The sequence below is a fragment of the Gopherus flavomarginatus genome, chromosome 1, assembly GCF_025201925.1.
Source record: "Gopherus flavomarginatus isolate rGopFla2 chromosome 1, rGopFla2.mat.asm, whole genome shotgun sequence".
NCBI lineage: Eukaryota > Metazoa > Chordata > Testudines > Testudinidae > Gopherus > Gopherus flavomarginatus.
This window is the reverse complement of record NC_066617.1, coordinates 324,867,474-324,890,824: the sequence shown is the minus strand read 5'-3', so window position 1 is coordinate 324,890,824 and position 23,351 is coordinate 324,867,474. Positions and strand designations below refer to the sequence as shown.

The window sequence follows — 23,351 nt, the reverse complement described above, 5'->3', positions numbered from 1 at the left end:
ACAGAGAGAGCAGATCTACCAGTGGTCTGTATGTCAATGTAGTTACACACAGTGCAAAAGCCTAATGGCAGACAACAGCACTGTTGCAATCTCCTTTATGCTGAAGTGACAGCAGTGTGAATTTCCTAGTGAGGGGCTGCTGTTTTGTAGGAGGAAGAGGGGAAATGGTAGCTGTGCTCAGGAACTGGAGCCGCCAACCACCATCAGGAGCTGTTGCAAGGAGAGAAGGCAGGAGCTAATAAAAGGAGAGGAATGTCTGAGGGGGAAGTAAACCTAACACCTAGGTAGCAGGAGAAGGAAGCTGGTGGCCAGGCAGCATGTGCAAAGGGAGAGGAGGAGCAGGTACAAGAGAAATGTGCAGTGGAGGTAGCATGGTACTTTGTTTTTCTCCAAAGAGGATACTTGTTGCAATCCAATACCGAAATACTTCCCTAATGCTGCTATTGTTCTAGAAGTCCCAAGGTGGTGTTCTGCGTGCAGGGCCGGCTCCAAGGTTTTTGCCACCCCAAGCGGCGGGGCGGGGGGAGGGGAGGCAGGGCGAGGAAGCCACGATCGCGATCGGCGGCAGCTCCACTGTGCCACTTTCTTCTTCGGCAGCAGGTTCTTCCCTCCAAGAGGGACCATGGGACCGGCTGCCGAATTGCCGCTGAAGAGCCCGACGTGACGTCCCTTCCCCTTGGCCGCTGCCAGCCCTGTCTGCATGACTGTGAATGGGCAGGGAAGTTTCTGTCAGAGAAGGGCTGATCAGGGTGCTAGCCTGGAACTTGAGAGATCTGAATTCAATTCGCTGCTCCATCTCAGACTTCTGGTGTGATTTTGGGGCAAGTTCCTTAGCCTCTCTGGGCCTCAGGTCCCGTCTGCAAAAGTGGGGGTAATTGTACTTCCCTATTTCCCTGGAGTGTTGTGAGGATAAATACATTACAGGTGGTCTGATACTGTGGTGATGGGGCCATACCATTGATGAGATGAGCCAAATTATCAAAAAGCTTGAGAATCTTTGCAGTAACTAAAATAGCAGTTTTTTAAGTTGGCAAATTGCTTGTGAAGGAGTCAATGAGCCAACCTAAAATGAGATGAATGTGCTGACTAAGCCCCCTGCTAGCAGCTTCTTGAAATCTGTACAAAGTTGAAACCCTTTAGAGGACATTTGATAGGCTGAACAGTGCAGTCATCAGTTCTGGAAATGCAGTGACTCCTCCCATCTGGTTGAATTCAAGCCCTAGAAATAGCACTGAGAGGCATTAATATATGGTCTGAAATGAGCAAAACTCAATGCTCAGGCTCAAACTGACACTTACTTGCACTTCTAGCCAAGCATGTCCTACTAGCTCAGAGCACCTGTTGTCCCACAGGGGATCAGGAAAAGGGAGGGGGAGCGGGAATGAAACAGGGCTACGTGGCCGGAGGGAGAAACAAACAGGGGTGACCCAGAAAAGTGGCCAGTGAGAGAGAAGTGAGAAAGGGGTGGGGAGCGAAGGGCCCAATCCAACTGAAGTCCATGGGAGCTGTTCCAAGGTCTTGTATGTGATTTGGATTGGGCCCTTCAGGGAGGGAGAGACAGAGAGGAAATTGGGAAAGGATGGGGAGTCAGATGAGGTGGGGGACTAGGGAAAAGAAAGGATGGGTAGCCAGGGAAGGGGCAGTGATAAGAGAGAGACATTAAAAAAATAAAAGGGAGAAAAAGAGACAAAAGACTATAGTGATAGGGAGGTTAAAAGGAGAGATGGAAAGAAAGAACAAGAGAAGAAAAAATAAAAAGCAGGAGGAATAATTCACCACTTTCAGGCTAGACTCTATTAATACATTTTTTTGCACTGATTTAGAGCCCGGTGGAGAGTGGGGAAATTGGGGCCAATTGTAGCCTGGGCCTGAGGGGCATATTTTCAGATTGATGGTGGGGAAAGAGATATATTTGCACAGTTCATGGACCTGAACGTCATTGCAGGCTGGTAGATGAGACACTGACCACTGTTCCAAATTGCCCCATTGGCCATGGGGAGGATTGAACTTCTTCCTCACTTGTGGAATGTGACCCAGAGACTGCCCCCAAACCTGGTGGGTCTGGGGAGGCCAGGGCTGTTCACCTAGACATCCTGTGCCCCTCCCTTGGCCCTGGTAACTTCATCCAGCTCCCTGACAGCATGACTTCATTGGACTCTCCTCTGTTTGTGTCGGCCTCCGAGACCCAGGGATTATACCACAAAGGTGGTACAGCTCCAAGATGTATTAACTTTTCCAGGATCCTTCCCTGGGACCAGATAGAGGAGGATTTACATGCTCCCCTCAGCCTACCCACTTCTCCTCCCAGCTACCCTCTTTCTCCCCTCTTCCCCCGCTCCCGCATACAGACCAGACAGTGCCCTGCTAGGTCTGGAGGGAAGCAGTTAAGCCACCCACCTCTGTATGGAACAGGTGAGCCCTCTCTGTGTTGGATCTATGGAACAACAGTCTGGCCTGATACGTATCACAAACCCACAATATCCTATCAAAAAGTCTCCCTTGACACTGGGTGTCCTGTGCTAGGATGGACTGGCCAAGCAGTACTATACCATTTACAGCTATGCCAACCCTTTCTAACAGCAGCATGTTAGAAGGGTAAGACTAGAGGTGCATGTTGTTCCTTTTCATATAACGTTTCTGTTACTGTTATGTTTCTCTAACCTTGTGGTCTGTCTTAGGCTTCCTACTCGTCATAAATGAACGCAGTAAAAGGCTGGTTCTGGTTGATGATGTTAGATTACTTTACAAGTACACTCGTCGTTTTCCATTATACGCTCCATGACTTGCTGTAATACTCTTCTTGGATACCAAACACTTTGAATATTGTCTCAGTGTTCCTATTTCCTTGAGTTGCTGGTACCCATGTATGCACTGAAAAATGTTAATGGATGCTTTTGGGTACTTGGCACATATACCAAGCTGTGAAAATATTGATACCCACTAGCATCCACTGATACTGTGCCCACTGTAAATCCTTTGCCTCCCAAATAAGGAAACCGGTAGATCCTGAATCTGAGTCCTTTGTGGACTGGGGAGGGAGGGATCTTCTGGATATCCAGATAGATTAACACATTAAATCAATAAATTAAATTAAAGTGTGGCGCATACACTGGAAACTATTTCCCTAATAGTTATAATTTTCTCTGCCAGCATTTCCCAAATTTAGCAAACTAAACCTTTCTCAAAAAAGGCTACATTTATGAGACGTTTGAAACTACCATAATTTTTTATGTATCCTAGTGCAAAACCAATCTGAATACTTTTTTTTGGCAGGGGTTTGGAGGTTATTTTTAATGAGTGGGATAAGCAATATTATTATCACATTCAGGTAACTAAAAAATAGCTACACAGATTTTCTTGATATTATTAAAAAAAAAAGTGGGAGTAAGAAAGCATGAGAGATTTCAGCCAAAACATTAGAATTTAGAGCAATAGGCTGATATGTGCATATCTAAGCATCTATCTATGGTAATGCTAGCTAAGGTTATATCATGTTTTGTAGGCTAGTGTACTGTAAAAATTCATGTGGCCTCCCACCATATGCAGTACGGTATAGTATACTATGACCAAGTTTTAAAGAGGAAATGGTCCTGAAGATTATGTTCATGTTAAGGTACTCACATAACGATGCTCTTTTACAATAAGCAAACCAAAGGTAATCCTTTTCAGTAGCTAACTGTGATTTGCCTGTTATTGCTTCTGCTTTCAGGAGTTGGAAAAGAATGGATGTAAGTCACTGGATATCGAGAAATTCAAGCAGGTAGTGAAGATGTGTATGACACCACATAGAACAGTAAGTCAGCAATTCTCTTTAAAAAGTTGTATAATGAAAAACCTTTTACATTAAAGCCTAGCTCAGCTCTGTGGGCATAACCCTGAAATCTTGAATATATTTGATCCATGAGCCACTGGGTTGACTGGCTTCTTCCTGAAAACCTGAGAACATTATACATCTGTAATAAAAATTCAAAGCATATGAGTGTTTAGAGTTCCATTTTGGGCTTGAAACTGGGAGTTCTCCTGAGTGAACACTGCAGGATCGAACCCTTTAGGACAACTCTCCTAACAGATCTGAACAACATCTGGAACTTTTTTTTTTCTGTGTTCAGTCTTCAGATCTGAGGATTTGAAAAGTTTAGATAAAACATAACAAAATTGGAATATTCCAATGTGATTCACATTTGGAAAAAAGCTAGGAAATCAAATTTTTATATTCAACAGAATGTTTTAAAAATTTAAATTATGTAGCATCTGCAAAACCCATTGTCCCTAGCTGGGGAGAGATGCACAATGAAAACTTAAAATCTTTTGATTATTCTTCATATATTGCACTTGTAATATATAACAATACTTTTCATATGCCCTTTTCCCATAGAGTGATGAACAAATAGAAAAACTTTTCATGAAAATAGACTGTGCTGCAACTGGAAGAATTCAATGGGTGAGTTATGTGTGAGTGGTGTTTGTTCTGGGGGCTTTTTGCAGTTGGTAGAACAAAACTTTGTCAGTAAGGAAAGTATGTGAAAATCGCAGATCCGCAACTTCCGGAGACATAACTCAAGTGGGACTAAAAGTTTATTTTACCCAAACCTTTTTAAATCAGTGGTGGAAATTTAATTCAAAGGGAAGGGGCAAATTATATAATTACAGTTTACAGAATTTTTTTTTAAAAAAGAGTATTAAAATGAGATTTATTGTTTCAAATTGAAAATATTACACAGCATGCATCATTTTGTCCTACTTTAGAGTATGACCTAGGAAGGGGTCCAAGTCTTATAGTTGAATTTTGACTTACGTGAGCAAGAAGTTAGGAAAATTATCCTGGAATACTTCTTCAATCAAATTTACATAAATTCACAGCTCCAGCATCTTGTCAATGCTCTCTTTGTTCTGTACGGCACTAAGCATGCAATTGATGCTCAAAAAATAAAGTACCTGCTTCTCATGATATGAATATAGAATGTGACATTGTTTTCTGTCTGCTAGAAATAATGACTAGGTAGATGGCCAGTGAGGATTGCTGATATATTTGTCTAGCTTATAATAATAATAATAATAATTAATAAATTATTGTTATCTATTATTATTCTAAATAAAAAAATTCTAACTCTCAAGTTGTGAACATAACACATGGTTCAGCAAAGCATTTAAGCACAGAAGCCCTTGCTGGTCTGTGTAGCAACATATTCCTACTGCATTTGCCTTTGTCTTCTCCCTCACATTCCTGCTATTTATTACATCAACTTGTTTCATCTTGTCATCTTAGATTACAATTTCATTGTGGCAGGTACCTTGTTTTTCTGTAAGTTTGTAAAATGCCTAGCACAAAAGGATCCCGATTCTCACTGGGGCCTCTGGGCACCACCATAGTAACATATTAGCTGTCTTTCTATTATAATTAGGAATCACCAGCTCTTTTCTGTACTAGGATGAATTCTGCACATACATGCAGCTAGAATATGCAGAACAAGATGTGTCATCTGCCCGATTAAAGGAGCTGACATTCTCACTTCCTGCTGTGATAGAAGAACGCCCTCATGGAGAACCTGTCCTACGCATTTGTTCTCTGTTTGACAACACCTTAGTAATGACCCAAGAAGATGGAGTTATTTCCTTCTGGTCTCCACAACTAAAGCTGAAACGAAGCAAGATGGTTTTTGTAGGTGCATTTTATTTTCTCATTAACCGCTCAGGTTTCATGGAAATGCTAGAACTCTTGATTTCATTGACAATTAAATTGTTTATTTTAAATATAACGTTGTAAATCATGATACTCATGAGTGATTCTGCTATATTACCGGCATGATAGGGAACTGCTCTTAAAATATAAGTTTTTACTATGCTCCTTTGTTTTATGGTGATTTAAAGCAGAAATGGTTCTTTAAATGATGTGTTCAGAATAAAATTATGTAATGGCTGGATCTGCAGAGTCCTGAGCACCCTCCTGGCTTTTCCTGAGGTGACTTGGGAAAAGTACATGTCAAATGCAGTTGAATTTAACTGAAACTACACAAGCAAAGTGGAGGAAGGATCATACATGTAGGGCTGGAACGGACCTCAAGAGGTCATCTAATCCAGTCCCCTGAGCTGAGGCAGGACCATGCCTCTTCTGGTGGTTCTAGAATACTCCACAACTCTGCCCACAGGATAATAAATATTAACAAGACTAACATCACCAGAACAAACTTGCGTTTGCTGAGTGTGACACTGTTCACGAGTAACTTCTCAGAGATATTAACCTTATGTGAGTGCTGTAGGTCCTGATCCAGTGGCAATGGCTGTCAACTCTACCAGGGTTCAGAGGGACTTGAGTGCTCAGCTCCCTGCAGGATTGGACCTGTATATAATAATTTGACACCATATAATGTTTTGTGTTTTGCTTGTGAGGTATATCCTGTAGGTGGCAGCTTTTCATGTAAGAAATGGTTCCACTCAGAGGGACTTGGGAAATGAAACAAACTAAGGGCTGATCCCAAGAGATACTGAGTGACTCTTAATTCCCATTATATTCAGTGGGAAGTGTCCTGTGCTTTGCAGGATCTGGCTATAAAGGACATATACTCTTCCTAGTTAATCTGTGCAACCCATCTCAGTGGGTTTGCAACAGTGTCCCCAAGAACAGACTCAGCCCCCAGATGTGGTGTCTTTTCTTTTCATGTAATGTAGGGATGACAACTAGCTCTCTCACCTTTTAGGAAAAACCTGTCAACAAAAAATCTAAGTGGGCGACAGATTTCACTGTCATGTCATATTACAACAAACTCATCCTGGGAACTGGGTAAGTGCTCTTCTTTAGCAGAATCAGAACTAAAATGAATGTGGTGTTATCAGCATTAACTATCTCTGGGGGCTGGGAACTTGCAGAATAATGCTGCATAAGTGAAACAGTTGCTCAAAAAATAAACACTGTCACAGCTGGTGTTCTTATGGACAGCCTCATGGTGACTGAGCTGCCCTCTCACACTCACAAAGGGTCCTTCCAGGTCTGTGTAAAGTGAGATTGGGAATGCAGAATAGGGAAGCATGTGCTGACCATATTGTCATTAATTAATTCATTTATTAGGTTATTAATAATTGTAATATAAAGCTGTGCATGCCCCTTTACAGAAATAAAACTTGTTCTTTGTCCTGAAGTGCCTGAATCTAAATTATTGTACCAACCCCCACCCCCAAATCCTTAAATACCAGGTTCAGGATTTAAATCCAGCCCAAACTGGTAATGAAATGACAAAAAGTTATTCCTATCTGATGGCTGCTCAGTGGCCTGTGTGCAATGAGATTGGTGATCGCAATCCAAGTTCCTATGAAAGGGTGCTCCTAACTGAAAAATCGCCTCCACAGATTGCAAGCCTGTTAGAGTTCTCTGCTAAGAGGCCAAGGGTGGAATGAACATGGAGACTGGTCCCTTAGAGGATGTCTCTCGGGGTCAGGGATTAGATACATTGGTGGGGCAGTGTAGAGAAGATGGTCTTGCAGCATCCTCAGAACACTTGTTTGATAGTTAAACAGAAGATTTCAATCTCCAGGACTGCTAGATAAACAACATCCTTAAATTAACTTCACTTCACACCCATTAAAATATATATCTTAGAAGACAAAATATTTAAAAGAAAAGATTTACAGTGCCTCAAAGGGATGACTGAAACCTGCTGTTCATTTAAAATCTGTCTTTTTTTTCTGGCAGGGATCGTGAAATCCAGTTGTATGAGATGTCCAACTTTGAACCGTACTGCCAGATCAGTGGTTTGGAAGCAATCCCTTTAAAACTGGACTATTGGTAAGCAATGTTCTATGTTCATGTTGTCAGTCCCAGGTCAACAGAGGGACCTAGACAAATTAGAAGATTGAGCCAAAAGAAATCTGATGAGGTTCAACAAGGACAAGTGCAGAGTCCTGCACTTAGGATGGAAGAATCCTGTGCACTGTTACAGACTAGGGACCAAATTGATAGGCAGCAGTTCTGCAGAAAAGGACCTAGGGGTTTGTCAGGGTTCTCTCCCCACTCTGAACTTTAGAGTACAGATGTGGAGACCAACATGAAGACCCCCTAAGCTTATTTCTACCATCTTAGGTTAAAAACTCTCCTTTTCCTTGGATTAAGTAACGCTGCCACCATCAAGTGATTTAAACAAACATTTAGAGAGGGCCACTTGGAGCCCTACCTTCCCCAAATATCCCCCCAAGTCCCTACATGCCTTTTCCTGGGCAGGCTTTAGAATAATCCCCCAAGCCCTTACATCCCCTTTCCTGGGCAGGCTTGAGAATAATATGCTCACAGATTGGTACAGGTGAACATGGACACAAATCCTTGATCTTAAAACAATAAAAAAAAATCAGATTCTTAACTGAAAAATTTTAATTAAAGAAAAGGTAAAAGAATTACCCCTGTAAAATCAGGATGGTAAGTACTTTACAGAATAACAAAAGACTCAAGAACATAGAGGATCTCTCTAGGCAAAATCTTAAAGTTACGAATCCGGGGATAAACCTCCCTCTAGACAAGGAAAATCACAAGCCAAAATAAAAGTAAGCTAATGCATTCCCTTATTATTACTTACTAATTCTAATGGAGTTGGATTGCTTGCCTTCTTGATCTGTCTCCAGCAAGCGCACAGAACAGACAGACCAAAAACAGCCAAAACAAAGCCTTTTCCCCCTCCCCAGATTTGAAAGTATCTTATCCTCTTATTGGTCCTTTTGGCCAGGAGCCCCCTAGGTTACCTGAGCTTCTTAACCCTTTACAGGTAAAAGGATTTTGTGCCTCTGGCCAGGAGGGATTTTATAGTACTGTATACAGAAAGGTGGGTATCCTTCCCTTTATATTTATGGCAGGTTACAGTGGATGAGAAGCTAGATTTGAGTCAACAGAGTGCCCTTGTTGCCAAGAAGGCTAATGGCATTTTGGTCTGTATAGGAAGGAGCATTGCCAGCAGATCGAGGGACGTGATCATTCCCCTCTATTCAGCATTGATGAGGCCTCATCTGGAGTACTGTGTCCAGTTTGGGGCCCCACACTACAGGAAGGATGTGGAAAAATTGGAGAGCCCAGCAGAGGGCAACAAAAATGATTAGGGGGCTGGAGCACATGGCTTATGAGGAGAGGCTGAGGGAACTGGGATTGTTTAGTCTGCAGAAGAAAAAAATGAGGGGGGATTTGCTTTGCTTTCAACTACGTGAAAGGGGGTTCCAAAGACGATGGATCTAGACTGTTCTCAGTGGTAGCAGATGACAGAACAAGCAGTAATGGTCTCAAGTTGCAGTGGGGGAGGTTTAGGCTGTATATTAGGAAAAACTTTTTCACTAGGAGGGTGGTGAAGCATGAGTTACCTAGGGAAGTGGTGGAATCTCCTTCTTAGAGGTTTTTGAGGTCAGGCTTGACAAAGCCCTGGCTAGGATGATTTAGTTGGGAATTGGTCCTGCTTTGAGCAGGGGGTTGGACTAGATGACCTCCTGAGGTCCCTTCCAACCCTGATATTCCGTGATTCTATGAATAGTATTTCATTGCACACTTTTAGACCCAAGATATTTTATTTGTGATATCTGTTTGGTCTTGGTATCATCTCAGTGCTCAGTTTTTCTGTTTCTGTGATATCTTGTGCTATTTCTTTACAATATCCTGTCAGACATACAGTGTATCGTTGTCAGTTCATTATTTTATCCCTATAGACAATTATCAGGGTTTTAGTTTTTTACTTTAATTTGTACATTTTGGCTCTTATTCAGCAAGATACTGGGACACTCATATGCTTAAATTTAGGCAAGTGCTAAAGTACAGTGGTACATCAGGGCTGTAATAGGGAGTGAATGTGAGACTTTGTAATGTGCATGTTGAGAAGCTATCACCAAAATATTGTGCATGGATAAATATCCAATGAGGGTGGGAGGTAGGAGATTACTCTGACTGGACATTGTGGTAGAAATTGAGTAGTGTGGAGGAAATGACCACAGTGCTTCCTCATGAAGTTCTGTAGTAGTTGTCGAGTACTGGAGATCATTAAGCAACTGGAAATCCTCATTTTATTTTCTATAAAAAGGCATTTTGTTTCTCTTTGTTTCAAAATGTTACCAAAACACTCATCTGTCACGTGTTCATGTACACAGACTTCCTACGCAACCTTGGGCAAATTACTTGAGGTAGGATTTTAAAAGTACTGTAGTGATTTAAGAGCCTGTCAATGACTTAAATACCCATGACTAAAACTTGGGCGGGGGACTGCGGGTGCTCTGGGGGTGGGGAGGGCAGTCCGGGGACGCCATGGGTGTTGGGGGAGGTGGCCTAGGAGACCCTGCTGTTGCTGGGGGTGGGAGTGGGTTGGCGGGGGCTCCCTACCCAGCTCCGTGTCCCTGCAGCTCCTAGGCAGTGGAGGGGTCAGAGGGCTTGGTGCGCTGCTTCTGCCACAAGCACCAGCTTCTGCAGCTCCCATTGGCCAGGAACCGCAGCCAATGGGAGCTGTTGGGGTGGGGCCTGTGGGTATGAGGCGTGGAGTCCCCCGGCCCCTTCGCCACCTAGGAGCTGCAGGGCTGTGGAAACTGGGGAGCCCCGCACCCCGAGGTAAGCACTCCCCAACCCCAGGCCTATAGCCCCCTCCCACACACCCTGACTTGGGCGGCCCCTGACCCAGCATCAGTGGCTGCAGAAGTCACAGAGATCACAGAAAGTCACATGAAAGTTTGGGAAAGTCTGTGTACATGAACACGTGACAGATGAGTGTTTTAACTTTACCTCCATGACAGACTCACAGCCTTACTCATAGATCATGTTTTCTAGACCTTTAATCATTTATGTTGCTCTCTGTAATGATGCTGCCCTTGGTGGGACACTTCTGAGAGTATCAATTCAGGACAAATTGCTTAGAGCAGGGCAGTTACAGCCCAAGGTTGGGGTTTTTCCATTCTAAGGCAAACCAAACTAGTCAGACAGAGAGACTTTGGTCTCACCCTACTGGCTGACCACAAGTCACACAAGCAATTCCTTTAGACTCTCCAGTTTTCCAGTATCACCACCCACCACTCATTCTGGGGATGACTGGTTATGAAAACCAATACCCTAATAAAAGAAAAAAGGTTCTCTTGATCCCAAAGGACCAAGTCTCAGACCCAGGTCAATATACAAGGCAGATCTCACTCACAAATCATGCTGTTGCCAATCCTTTAGAATCTGAAATCTAAAGGTTTATTCATAAAAGGAAAAAGATACAGATGAGAGCAAGGATTGGTTAAATGGAATCAAATACATACAGTAATGGGAAAGTTCTTGGTTCAGGCTTGTAGCAGTGATAGAATAAACTGCAGGTTCAAATCAGGTCTCTGCAATACATCCACAGCTGGAGTGGGTCATTCAGTCCTTTGTTCAGAGCTTCAGTTTGTAGCAAAGTCCCTCCAGAGGTCAGAAGCAGGATTAAAGACAAGATTGAAGAAGTTTCAGGGCCTTTTATATTCTCTGCCCCTGGAAGGACCTCTCTTTGTTCTTACTGTGGAAAATCACAGCAGCAAGATGGTGCTTGGAGTCACATGTAGATCAGCAAGCTGAGACAGCAGCTGCTGCCAGCAAGCTCCCTCTGTCCTGAGCCCTGTCGTGTCCCCCCTCTGCTCTGTGGAGATGAGGTACAGGAGCGGGGAGAGGGAGCAGGAGCAGAGGGAAGAAGACACCCTGACATTAGCACCCCTCTTCCCCACCACCCTTCACAGCAAGCAGGAGGCTTCCGGGAGCAGCTCCAAGGCAGAGGGCGGGAGCAGCACACGGCATGTCTGGTTTGTTCTCTCTCTGTGTTCATGGCAGAGAAAAGAAGCCAAAAATGCGTACTTTTCACTTGGAGCAGAAAGCAGTGAGGTTTATGATGGCCCTCAGTTCCTATGGAAATTCATTGTGCAGTGTTGGATCAGCCTCTAATAAGTTCTTGTCTCCGGCACAGATGAGCTTCATCTTTGTGATAGAAAGTTCCATTATGCCTGAGGAGCAGAATTATTGACCATGGGTCTTCATCCCAGAGCTTTATGTGATTTCTAGGCCACTGGGTTATCAGGAATCTCTGTTGCACGTGTATTGCTTGCCGGTTTGATGATGTTAATTGTGGTTTCACACTTAACAGGGTAGGCTGCATGAATATCGTCATATTCCAACCTGTTATCAGCAATATGTAAGATAAAGCAGCCCTCTCTTTCCATTAACATTTACTTGTACCATCCACAACACTGCTGGGGACCAAATTCATCCCCAGTGTAAATACTTGCCATTGAATTAAGTAGAACATTTATCCTTATACCATGCCTGAGTTTAGTCTCCACAGAATGCCACACCTGTGAACAAGGCGGATTAGGGGTTAGTGGGGCCCTGGGCCAGAGCAAGGAAGGGGGAGGAGTGCCAGGAGGGCGGAGCAGATTGGGGTGCCCACTTTTCCAGGGCCCCCCAATTGGCTGGGGCACCTGGGCACGGGCCCCATTGGCCCAATGGCTAATCCGCCACTGCCTGTGAACATGGCATTTGTTTTGTCTAACGTATGTTGGACTCAATACTACTTCTATTTCTTTTAAACTGAAGTGTTTTGACTATCTTGCACTTATCCTTTTTTCCATGTTTTTTTAGTTGCCCCGATCCCGACGAGTGCATGATTCTGTATGGTGATGACCAGGTAGATTGTTTTTGTTTTTGTTTTTAAAACAACAACAATAGAACAACAGTGCTTGATATAAGTAAAGCCCTTTATTTTCAGTTTTTATTTTATTTTATTTTTCCAGGGTATTATTGATGTTTATTATTACAACAACAAAAACAGGTGAAAATTGGTGGAAAACTATTAATAATTTTTCTGGGTAAATATTGTGGTTTATTTTGGTGGACGGAAGGATAGAGGGAAACAGTATTCAATAGCAATATCAATTAATGCTTTGATGAATGGAATTCAATCTGGTTTGCTGCAGAACTAAAACAGAACTTAAAACACAATGCCACCTCTGAGTTTAAGAAAACAATACATCTCTACTCCCCAAATAAAACTTTTCATTTGAATAAACAGTTTACTGTTGTAGACTTAGACACATTAGCCTGTAAATATTTACATTTAATAATTGGGCCACACCATGCATACACTCAACTTCATCCTTTTCTCCTGTTTTTGTTTTTTTAAAACTTTTGAATACATCCTTGTGTTCTGAAACATATTCTGATACAGATTTTCATTTTCTTCCCATTTTAATGTGTCAGATGTTTAAACTGTTATCTGCTAACATTGAAATGTGTACATGATGGGTTTCAGATTCATCAGTTTGTTCAGATTCACATGCATTTCAGAGCTTTCATGTGTGCCTGTTTCCTTTATTGTTTTATCTTCTAGATTAATACATACATCAACAGGCAGCTTTGCATATACGTACAGATTAATGTATTATCATAATACATATATCTCATGCAATGTATTGTATTTTCCTAATAAAACAAGTTTACGTATATATATAAATGATACAAAAGTAGAGTGAAAATCGGAAAAAAAAAACAAAACCTTTTTGTAAAACCTGGGATTTTTTCGGTAAAAATCGGTTTAAACTGAAAATGAAGGGGCTTAGATATAAGCCATGAGCTCAGGGGCAGGGCCAGCTGCAGGCCCCAGCGCGCCAAGCGTGTGCTTGGGGCGGCATCCCACGGGGGGTGCTCTGCCGGTTGCCAGGAGGGCGGCAGACGGCTCCGGTGGACCTCCCACTGGCATGCCTGCGGGAGGTCCACCGGAGCCGCGGGACCAGCGAGCGGCAAAGCGCCCCCCGTGGCGTGCTGCCGTGCTTGGGGCGGCGAAATGGCTAGAGCCGGCCCTGCTAAGGGGGCATCCCTTAGACCTTTGGGTAGTCAAGGAGCTGTCCTAGCAGTATCTCCTGGCCAGTCTCCTTGATTATCCAATGGATGGTGTGTGTCAGATACACGTTTAATACAGTAGGTTGCAGGACTGCCACTTGTAGGTCAGGCTTCTGTACCAGATATGGACTGGCTACAGAGCTTTCTTCCCAGAGAGATATACCAGATGTGTTCACTGTAAGATCCTTTAAAGTACTCACTGGCTCTAGCTGTGACCAGCTGAGATAAAGTATCAGAGTAGCAGCCGTGTTAGTCTGTATTCGCAAAAAGAACAGGAGAACTTGTGGCACCTTAGAGACTAACAAATTTATAACATTCATAACATTCAAAAACCAGTGGGAGAACACTTCAACCTCCCTAACCACTCAGTGAGGCAATTTTGCAACAAAAAAACTTCAAAAACAGACTCCAAAGAGAGACTGCTGAACTCAAATTAATACACAAATTAGATACAATTAACTCAGGCCTAAACAGAGACTGGGAATGGTTAGGTCATTACATTAATTGAATCTATTTCCCTATGTCAAGTTCTCCTCACACCTTCTATGGGTCATCTTAATTATCACTTCAAAAGTTTTTTTTCTCCTGCTGATGATAGCTCATCTCAATTGTTTAGACTCTTCCTGTTGGTATGTACTTCCACCTTTTCATGTTCTCTGTATGTATGAATATCTCCTGTTTGTGTGTTCCATTCTATGCATCCGAAGAAGTGAGCTGTAGCTCACGAAAACTCATGCTGAAATAAATTTGTTAGTCTCTAAGGTGCCACAAGTACTCTTGTTTTTTTTTTTAAATAAAGTATGTTACACATAACACCCCCTTGTGGCTGAAGAGTATAATACATTTTTACATTCTATTGCAGGGTAATAGAGAGACAAGGTGGGTGAGGTATTATCGTTTTATTGGACCAAGTTCTGTTGGTGAGAAAGACAAGATTTAAAGCTTATATAGAGCTCTTCTTCAGGTCTGTGAAACTAATTCAGGTCTGGTCTATACTACAGATCTATATCAGTATAACTACGTCACTCAGGGTGTGAAAAATCCACACCCCTGAGCGACATTGTTATGCCAACCTGATCCCTCCATGTAAACAGTGCTATGTCGGCGGGAGATCTTCTCCTGTCAATTTAGCTACCGCCTCTTGGGGAGGTGGATTAACTACAGTGATGGGAGAGCTCTCTCCCGTTGGCGTATAGCGTCTTCATTAAAGCATGGCAGAATTTTAAATGTGGACTTGCCCTCAGAGTGTCACAGCTAAAGACAAAGTGGAATGGATTGTTTAGCTTAAGTAGTGAACACATCTTTTAAGGGACCATTCAAGATGAAGTGGCATGTTAACACCTCTCCAGTCATAGGGAGGAAAGAAAGGGGGAGGGAACAGAGTGGGGGTGAGTTGTTAGTAGATTGTTGTAATAAACCATAAATCCAGCATCTCTGTTTGCGCCATGATTTTTTTGTGCCAAGCAAAGTTATGAATTTAAGCTCCTAGGCTAGTCTTTTGAAAGTGTTGTGCAGGTGTCTTTTGAGGATGAGGATTGATAGGTCAGATATAGAGTGATCGCTTTGTGAAAAATGTTCACCCACAAGTGATATGGTGTTTTTGTCTTTTATCATTGAGCACCCCCCTGCACATTGGAAAGTTGGCTCCTATGCCCACATAGTTGCTATTGGGGCATTTCGTGCATGGGATGGGGCATACCACATGTTGTGATAGGACCCAGGGATCTTGAAAGCTTGTATCTCTCAAACAAAAGGTGGTCCAATAAAAGACGTTACCTCACCCACCTTGTCTATACAACATTAATTATCCATCTGCTAAATATAGTCCAGGAATCCTCATTCTGGTAAATCTCCTCCCACTTACTTCAGAGACTGAATAAGAACTACAGAATTTAGCCATATACTTTAAATTTCTATAACTTTTTTTTTTCCAATTTTCAGGGATGTGTGAATATCTTGCTTTTGTCTTCTGTGGGGGAACTCCTACGGTAAGTACTTTACATTTTAAATGTAATTTAAAAAACTGACAAAAATGCTGTTGCTTCGTCTATTTAACTGAACACTAAAAATCTTTATAAGTGTTATCACGGAGGTTAACTGTGCTCATTTTCTTCTGTTACACTGATCTGTGCTTTTAACTGACATCCCCAAAGCATTCTGGCTCTTGTGTCTGCAGAGGTATCAAGTTGGGATCCTTGGACATGACACTAGTGCAGCAGGCTTCCAAGTGTCAGAGGATACTAACTTGGATGCAGAGAAAATGAAGAGAAATACAGCAGATTCAAAAATATTTAGACACCTACATGATTAACCTAATAGGTGGCACTTGTTGCTTTTTTCATTGTTTTTCCAAGAAACCCCAGTTCTGTGTCTGTGGCCAAATCATTTGCCCATATCCTAGTAGAATCATAGAAGTGTAGGGCTGGAAGAGACTTCCACAGGTCTTTGAGTTCATCCCCCTGTGCTGAGGTAGGACCAAGTAAACCTAGATAATCCCTGACAGATGTTTGTCCAACCTATTCTTAAAAAATTCCAGTCATGGGGATTCCACAACCTCCCTTGGAAGCCTATTCCAGAGCTTAACTACCCTTACAGTTAGAAAGCTTTCCTTAATATCTACCATAAATCTCCCTTTCTGCAGATTAAGCCCATTCCTTCTTGTCCTTCCTTCAGTGGACAACAAAGTTCATTTATTTACCAAGGGACACCTGTAAGGACCCTGACTACTAGTCATTTTTCAAAGGGTTGAAGGGTTGGACTGTGAAACAATTTCCACCTCCACTCAGCTGGCTTGAAATCCTAAACCTCCGATACCAATGATCAGGAATCCAAACCCTTATGGTTTGAGCAACTTTTTATGAACTGTTTTACCAGTGTTGCTCCTAGCCACTATGACATTTGAAACATGTCTCAACAATTGTTGGCATTAAAATCCCAGCGTAGAGAGTTAGCAGTTTAACTTCACTTGTAACTTGGCCTGTTGTTTCCATAAGCAAACATGTTGGGACAGCCAGTAAGGGACGGCTTGTGTTTGCTACATTTAAAAAACCCCAAGGAAGTATATGTAGACAAGGGTGATGCTAGGGAGACACCGAAGAGTGGGAGAATGAGCTTGAGGCCACTTTGTCCAGGAAAAAATGGGTGGTGGACACTACAGAAGAGAGCATTCCCACACTGTTCTCCCTGACAGAAAAGGAGCTGTACATATCCTCATGGCTGAGGGGAAAAAGCTGCTGTATTCTCCAGGATAGGGAAGGGAAGGAAAGAATGGACCCCACCAGCAGGGCTCAGATTGAGCCAATATGCAGCAGTACAGTGTTCTGACCCCTTTCTTGCTGTCTAGTTCTCAAGGATAGATCCTTCTGCAGCTCCGTCTGAAAATCAGCTGCTGAGGTGGAGAGTGGAACCTGTCCCCTCTCGCTGACTGGGCTGGAGCACAGCTCTTGTTGGCTGTGCCTCGGGTTCCCCACCTTGGGACAAAGCCCTGGTCTCCGCCCTATTAAGCCCTGTCTCTGGTAGCTCACTTTCCCCCCAGTCGGAGGTTCCTGCGCCCCCTGTTGAGTAGGTTCCCCAGTGCTAGGGGAGGGTGCCCCTGCCTGGCTCTGGCCCCGGGGAAGGATCAGGATCAGGCTCTGAGTGTCGTCCTGCCAGTCTTCCAAATCATGCAGTATTTAACTCAAATACCCAGTGATGATGATGAACTATTTAATTCCTCGTGGAGGAGAGGAAGTGCCACAGACTGACAATTTACTGTGGGTAATGTCTCATTTTGCTGCCATAAGTGGGTGGCATTAGGCGATGCTACTAATTATTTTTTGTCCAGAGTCATAAGGGAGCCAGGACCCAGGAGCCCAGTAGAGCCCATGGGCATATTCAAGTCATACTGAGGAGCTCAGAAAGCCACAAGATCTACTCTAAGCACTGTTTCATTTTGGCAACTCACATGGGCAGAGCTTGGAAAAGTAGACAGTCTTTTTTCCTCCCCCAGTATGACCCCTGCCCACTAGTGACTCCCAGCAAGTGGTCTGCCCTCCCCCATCCGTCAGTCCTCCCTGGATCCTTGCTAATATAGACCCAGGCAGCTCCCTTGCTAGCTTCTCCAACAACTACTCTTCTCTCCTCAGCAGGGTGTCTGCTGTAGTAGCCTGCAATCAGAAATTGCTGGGGCAACTTTTCAGTATCCCAAAAGGCAAGATAAATAGCTACAGTCTTTTGAAATAACAACCTCAGTTTGGAAGCTTAATGCCAGAAATAGTCCAGATTTTAGGAGCGGTGCACGACCAAGAAGGGTGAGGAAATATTTTCTTCCTAGCACTTAAGGATGATGGTTGCCGTTTCTCTTCTCTTCTTTGTACCTTGATTTTTCAGAACGTGGAAGAAACTGCCAGTGGCTGAAAACCTGCCTAGTATTGGCATTGAGAATGCTGTTCTTTCTCCAAATGTGACTTACATTCGTTGGAAAGTGCATGGGGACTGGGTTACACAGGTAAAAGAACCAAAATCCTTCCTGACCCCAAAAGAAATAAAATTGAAAGTTTTCTATAAAAGAAATCACCATGGGAATAGATAAATAAGGTTTCAGCCACAGTATCTAGTCAGTCTACAGAAAAAACTCTCTTACTTGTCATTTAGAATAGCACTGTCAGCAGTATGATAGGAAGAACCGGGAAATGGCACAAACTGTCAAACTTGATTTAAGAAAGAATGAGGGCTTGACAATAGAGAATAAGGCATGAAATTCAGATTGAAAATTGTGAAGCCCAAATTCAACAACTGTTTAGTTTTCAGTTTGACTTCTGTAGTGCAAGCTTTTAAAGTTAGGCATGTGTGTAAGTTCCTTGCCGATTGGGGCCTGAATAAGGAGAGATCTGAGTTTGAGATTACTGCAGCCCCAGGATCCAAAGTCAGAAGCTAAAGGAGAACGGGCATGGAACTAAAGAAATGCTCTCGATCTTTTATAGCCCTGACTGCAAAGTGTACAAACTTTGAAGTTGTCACTGCCCCTGGACCAAACGTTGCCCATCCTGGACCTTTCAACAATGTCATTTTGGGGGATAAGAAGGAAGTATTTGGTAGCTCTCTGAAGCTATTCTGAGTTTTGGAACGATAAAGGTAGTTCCAGTGGAGATGGGCTAGTGGCATATTTATACATTGACTCACTAGATGATCTGATGCGATAAATAGAGCCCTGCAAATCTGTGGATATCTGCTTTCTATCCATGGACCATCTTTGCGGATTGTGGATTGGATGTGGATACACATTTTGTATCTGAGCAGGGCACTAGAGATAAAATGTATTTATTATAGCACCATAAGCTTTTCTAAAGCTATGCCCTCATATCTAGAAAGAATTTTAGATCCAAATTTTAGCCCCATTGCACAGACCAAGCAACTGGGTCTCTATTGCAGCCTCAGAACTGGAGTAACCTCTGCACAGTTTACACTCCTTTCATATCTAGAGTAATGGCTTCCTCTTCCCCCAGCCCCAGCATGCTCGTCATTGGATCAGTGTGGCTCAGACATTAGGGTCCCAAATCCTGAACCCACGTGCAGCAGCACCACACTGGGCTGGATGCTTGAGAACTCTCCTTGACCTTGAAGGAAGGGTCAAGACTTGTTCTAAAGTGCAGATTTATGGGTCATGTTTTATGTTTTTGAAGGCCGATAACCAGTCTGGAGGTTACATACCAGTGTACATGATGGGCGCTGAGTATTTTTTTACTTTTCTAATTGCTGCTGCTGGTTTCTGGAAGCAGTGGGGTCCCCACCAGGCTGACTCTAGCTCAGATGAAGTAGCAAATTGTTTTCCATGTTCTGGTCCATCTGGGAAGATGTAGGGATGCCTCTGACTTGCACAGAGAATCCTGAAATGGAATTTAGAATCTGCATGTTATGCTTTTGGATACACAAAGGAGTGATATATGCACATTCTATCCTTTTTACGTGAGAAAACAGCAGAAACGTGCTGGAATAAGAGCCATTGTAATGCACTCACTCAACCCACCCTTAGGCAAACAACTTTAAATGTTCTTATTTATTCATCCTGCCTTCAGAAACAAAAACATTCTAAGAACAGAAACAAATGAAATAATCCCAGCACACTATATTCTCTTCTAATCAGTATTGTGTATCATTTATATTAAATAGTAATCTCTTGTTCTGTTCCTTTTAGCTGCACTACTATGATTCCATTAAAGCAGTGATTTCTACCTCCAACCATGAACCTACAGCTTTAGTAATAGGTAACCATTTTACTCCTATTAAGGCCTCTAGGAATTTCTTTCAACTTAATGTTTCTCTGATTTACACACAGTTCCCTCTCCATGTCTGCTGCAGTCTTACCTGTAGTATAGTGCTGGTCACGTTGCTGTCACCTGGTTGGCTTTATTTCTAGTAGTGCCACTATATGTAAGATTGTAACTGGTGATGGGAGAGCCTCAGAGTTTTTCAGTCCTCTGATTTAGTTCTGCTAAGTATCCTATCATTAGGAGGCTAGAATGACCTTCCACAGGGGAAGGGGTAGCTCAGTGGTTTGACCAGTGGCTTGCTAAACCCAGAGTAGTGAATTCAATCCATGAGGGGGCCATTTGGGGTAAAAATCTGTCTGGGGATTGGTCCTGCTTTGAGCAGGGGATTGGACTAGATGACCTCCTGAGGTCCCTTCCAACCCTGATATTCTATGATTCTATATTGTGCCCTCAGGGCCAGTTGGGTCAGAAGGGGGGGCAATTTTTAAATGCCATCTGGGGCTGTGCAGGAGATGCACCAATCAGTGCATGTCCCTGCTGGCTTGGCCCCAATCCCTGACCGGCCCCACACAGTTTGGGAGCTGAACCAGTGGGCCATGGGCCTTCTGGCAGAAGGAGAGTCACAAGCAGATTTTGCTGCTATGTCCCCTGACAAGGGCCTGCATCAAGCCCAGTATGTTTGTCCAAACTACCCAGTTCTCTTGTTTCCATCACAATTATGTGGCTTTAAGTGGAAACCTTACAAGAATAGGCTTTCTCCTGAGAATGCCAACAATTTCATTCCTGTTCCAGGTGGAAATACCATGAGAGTAGCTTTTGCATGGTGTTTTATACACACTATTGTAGTGATAAAAACCTCTGTAATCTACTTTATAAAAGCCAGTTGCTTGGGCCAGGTTTACAACCCATCTCCTATTTCTCTGAAATATTTTCTAGTCCTTCTGATATTTTTATCAGTATTCATTCAAGAACGTTGCTCAGTAGATAATTTGTACCCTTTCTGTGCAGGCTGTCATGCTGTCTGGAGTGGCTGACGGCCATGAGTGGCTACCTCAGGGCAGACTGTCAAAAGCAGGGCAGACACCCCAAACTGGTGGTATGTTCTATAATTAGATTTCACCACACAGTAACAAATATGAACTCCTGGATCACTGTAACTGTCTTACCATGGAGTCACAGACAGTCCCCTTAGACTCTCCAGTCTATCGTACCACCCAGACAAGCTAGACTTAGTGATAAATTATACCAAAAATCACAAAATATTCTGGTTGCTTCCAGTCCCAAGAAACCAGTCACTTACCCCAGATCAATTGGTACCTAGATCTTACACCAAGGACAATGCCTGTAGCCAATCCTGTAATAAACTATATAAAAGTTTAACTAGGAAAAAGAAATGAGAGTTAATTATAGGTTAAAATAAGCAAACGTATGCACACAAATGATTTACCATCTATGATTCTTAAACATGACAGAGATGTGGTAATATGTCAATGCAGAAAGCAGAATGTTATTTTATTTAAAGTGAATTGAGTGATACTGTATTATACCACCATGACTATTGGGAGACATTTCCTGATGCTGAAAGTTATTAGTACCTAATCTGCGGGAGGTGGTCGGAATCAAGATGTCTAGGACATTTTCAAATTTATCAGCTGTTTAGGTGAGTATATTCTTTTTAGGGTGTATTTTTGGTGCTACTAATGTTGAGCAGCAGATGAAAAAAATAAAGGACCGTGGGAAAGATTCAAAAGCAAGAAAAGCACAGGTGATACCTAGAATCCCTCCAAAGAGAGCCGAGGGAGATCAGACTGTGTTTCAAGTCTACAAAGGAGTAAAAACATTTGCATTCTGTAAAAAGAGCAACCTCATAGTGACAGGTGGAATGGATCGAATCATCCGGATGTGGAACCCTTACATGTCTGGGTAAGAGACAGTTACAGTACTCATTGAAATAATCTGTTACGAAGGGCTTTGTAATCATATATTAATGATAAGTAATTCTTACTATCTAGTGTATTGCCTCGTTAATAGGGATCAGCTAAGTCATTGAGGAGACAATCACAAATGTCCTGGAAATATACATGAGTTTAGAGAATGGCTCTGCTGCACTGTTGATAATATCAATACACGCACATGCATGCAGGAAAATAATTCCCATAAGTTTAAATATTTTATATAAATATAAACATTCCTGGACTATCCTCCATTTTTTATCTAATATCGGTTTGAGGTTTTGCTTGTGTCTAAGACCTCAGTCCTACGATGATCTCTGTCCACATAGAGCTCATTGTATAACTGAGGCCTAGGAATCCATTTGGCAGCATTAACATCTCATTAAAAGCTGAACTCTGCAAGCAGATGCTATTGTTTCATTTACATCACTCCAAGTGCCTGATATTGGAAGACCACTCTGTTTATGTGGGCTTTTTTTGGTGAGAAAACACAAAATACAGTTCCCACCAGACATACGAGTAGTCGCAGATTTCAGCCCATTTATTTTTACTTTGTTTTATAAGAAAATCAATTTGAAACTGCTTAATATTGACCTGTTCTTATTAAATTTCAGCCAGCCAACAGGTATGCTCAGAAGCCACACAGCACCAGTCTGTTACCTCTCCATATCTGCAGAAGATGCGAAAGTATTTTCCGTGTCCACGGACAACACCATTAAGGTCTCACTATGTACAGCAAGTGTCCGATATCCTACCCCAGTTCTCTATTTTGTATTCGTGGAAATAAATATAAATATATTCAGTCTAATAAACACGAACACGTACATAATAGTACAGCATAGAAATGTAGGGCCTGATCTAATTCTGAATGAAGTCAATAGAAAAGACTCCAACCGAAACTGGAGTTGGATCTGGCCCTTGAATAGATCAACGTAGAGAGCAACTCCAGCAAGTACTCCTATGAGTCAATAGTTTCTTAGGTTTTCAGTTGTACTAAATGCATTTGTGCTAAATGTTTCATAAATCATGATAAAACTTTTAACAGGTATCTAGTACTCTGAACTTTTTAAAGTGTTGTTCTACTTTAGAAAGTGACTTTGTGTTTTCTTTTTTAATTTAGGGATCTTGCTTCTATTGTAATTTCTCTAGGATATGTATTTCTGTTTCTTCATTTGCTGAAACCTCCTAACCAGGCATATATTACATGCATTGTGTATGTATTACATGTGTGTGTATTACACACAAAAAAACAACAAAAACAACCACCCTACATTAAAATAATATTATTAAGGTTGGAAATGCTAGAATTAA

General features: G+C 42.4%; 1 protein-coding gene across 7 annotated transcripts in view; it reads left to right on the top strand.

Annotated features, from left to right (window-relative positions):
• The window catches only part of LOC127043254 (WD repeat-containing protein 64-like), a 100,700-nt gene that overhangs the window by 20,127 nt on the left and 57,222 nt on the right, over positions 1–23,351 (top strand). For 6 of the 7 annotated variants that reach the window (XR_007772186.1, XM_050937170.1, XM_050937168.1 and 3 more), the window contains 11 exons: positions 3,710–3,793; positions 4,376–4,441; positions 5,429–5,659; positions 6,696–6,778; positions 7,685–7,777; positions 12,584–12,629; positions 15,782–15,828; positions 18,209–18,326; positions 20,013–20,082; positions 21,768–22,011; positions 22,655–22,760. Coding sequence is in view for 6 of the 7 variants with exons in the window: in XM_050937170.1 (XP_050793127.1) it covers positions 3,710–3,793; positions 4,376–4,441; positions 5,429–5,659; positions 6,696–6,778; positions 7,685–7,777; positions 12,584–12,629; positions 15,782–15,828; positions 18,209–18,326; positions 20,013–20,082; positions 21,768–22,011; positions 22,655–22,760 (1,188 nt within the window). In the remaining variant the exon portion in view is untranslated. Of the gene's footprint in view, positions 1–3,709; positions 3,794–4,375; positions 4,442–5,428; positions 5,660–6,695; positions 6,779–7,684; positions 7,778–12,583; positions 12,630–15,781; positions 15,829–18,208; positions 18,327–20,012; positions 20,083–21,767; positions 22,012–22,654; positions 22,761–23,351 lie in introns of those variants that run through there. The other variant, XM_050937172.1, reaches the window with a different exon arrangement.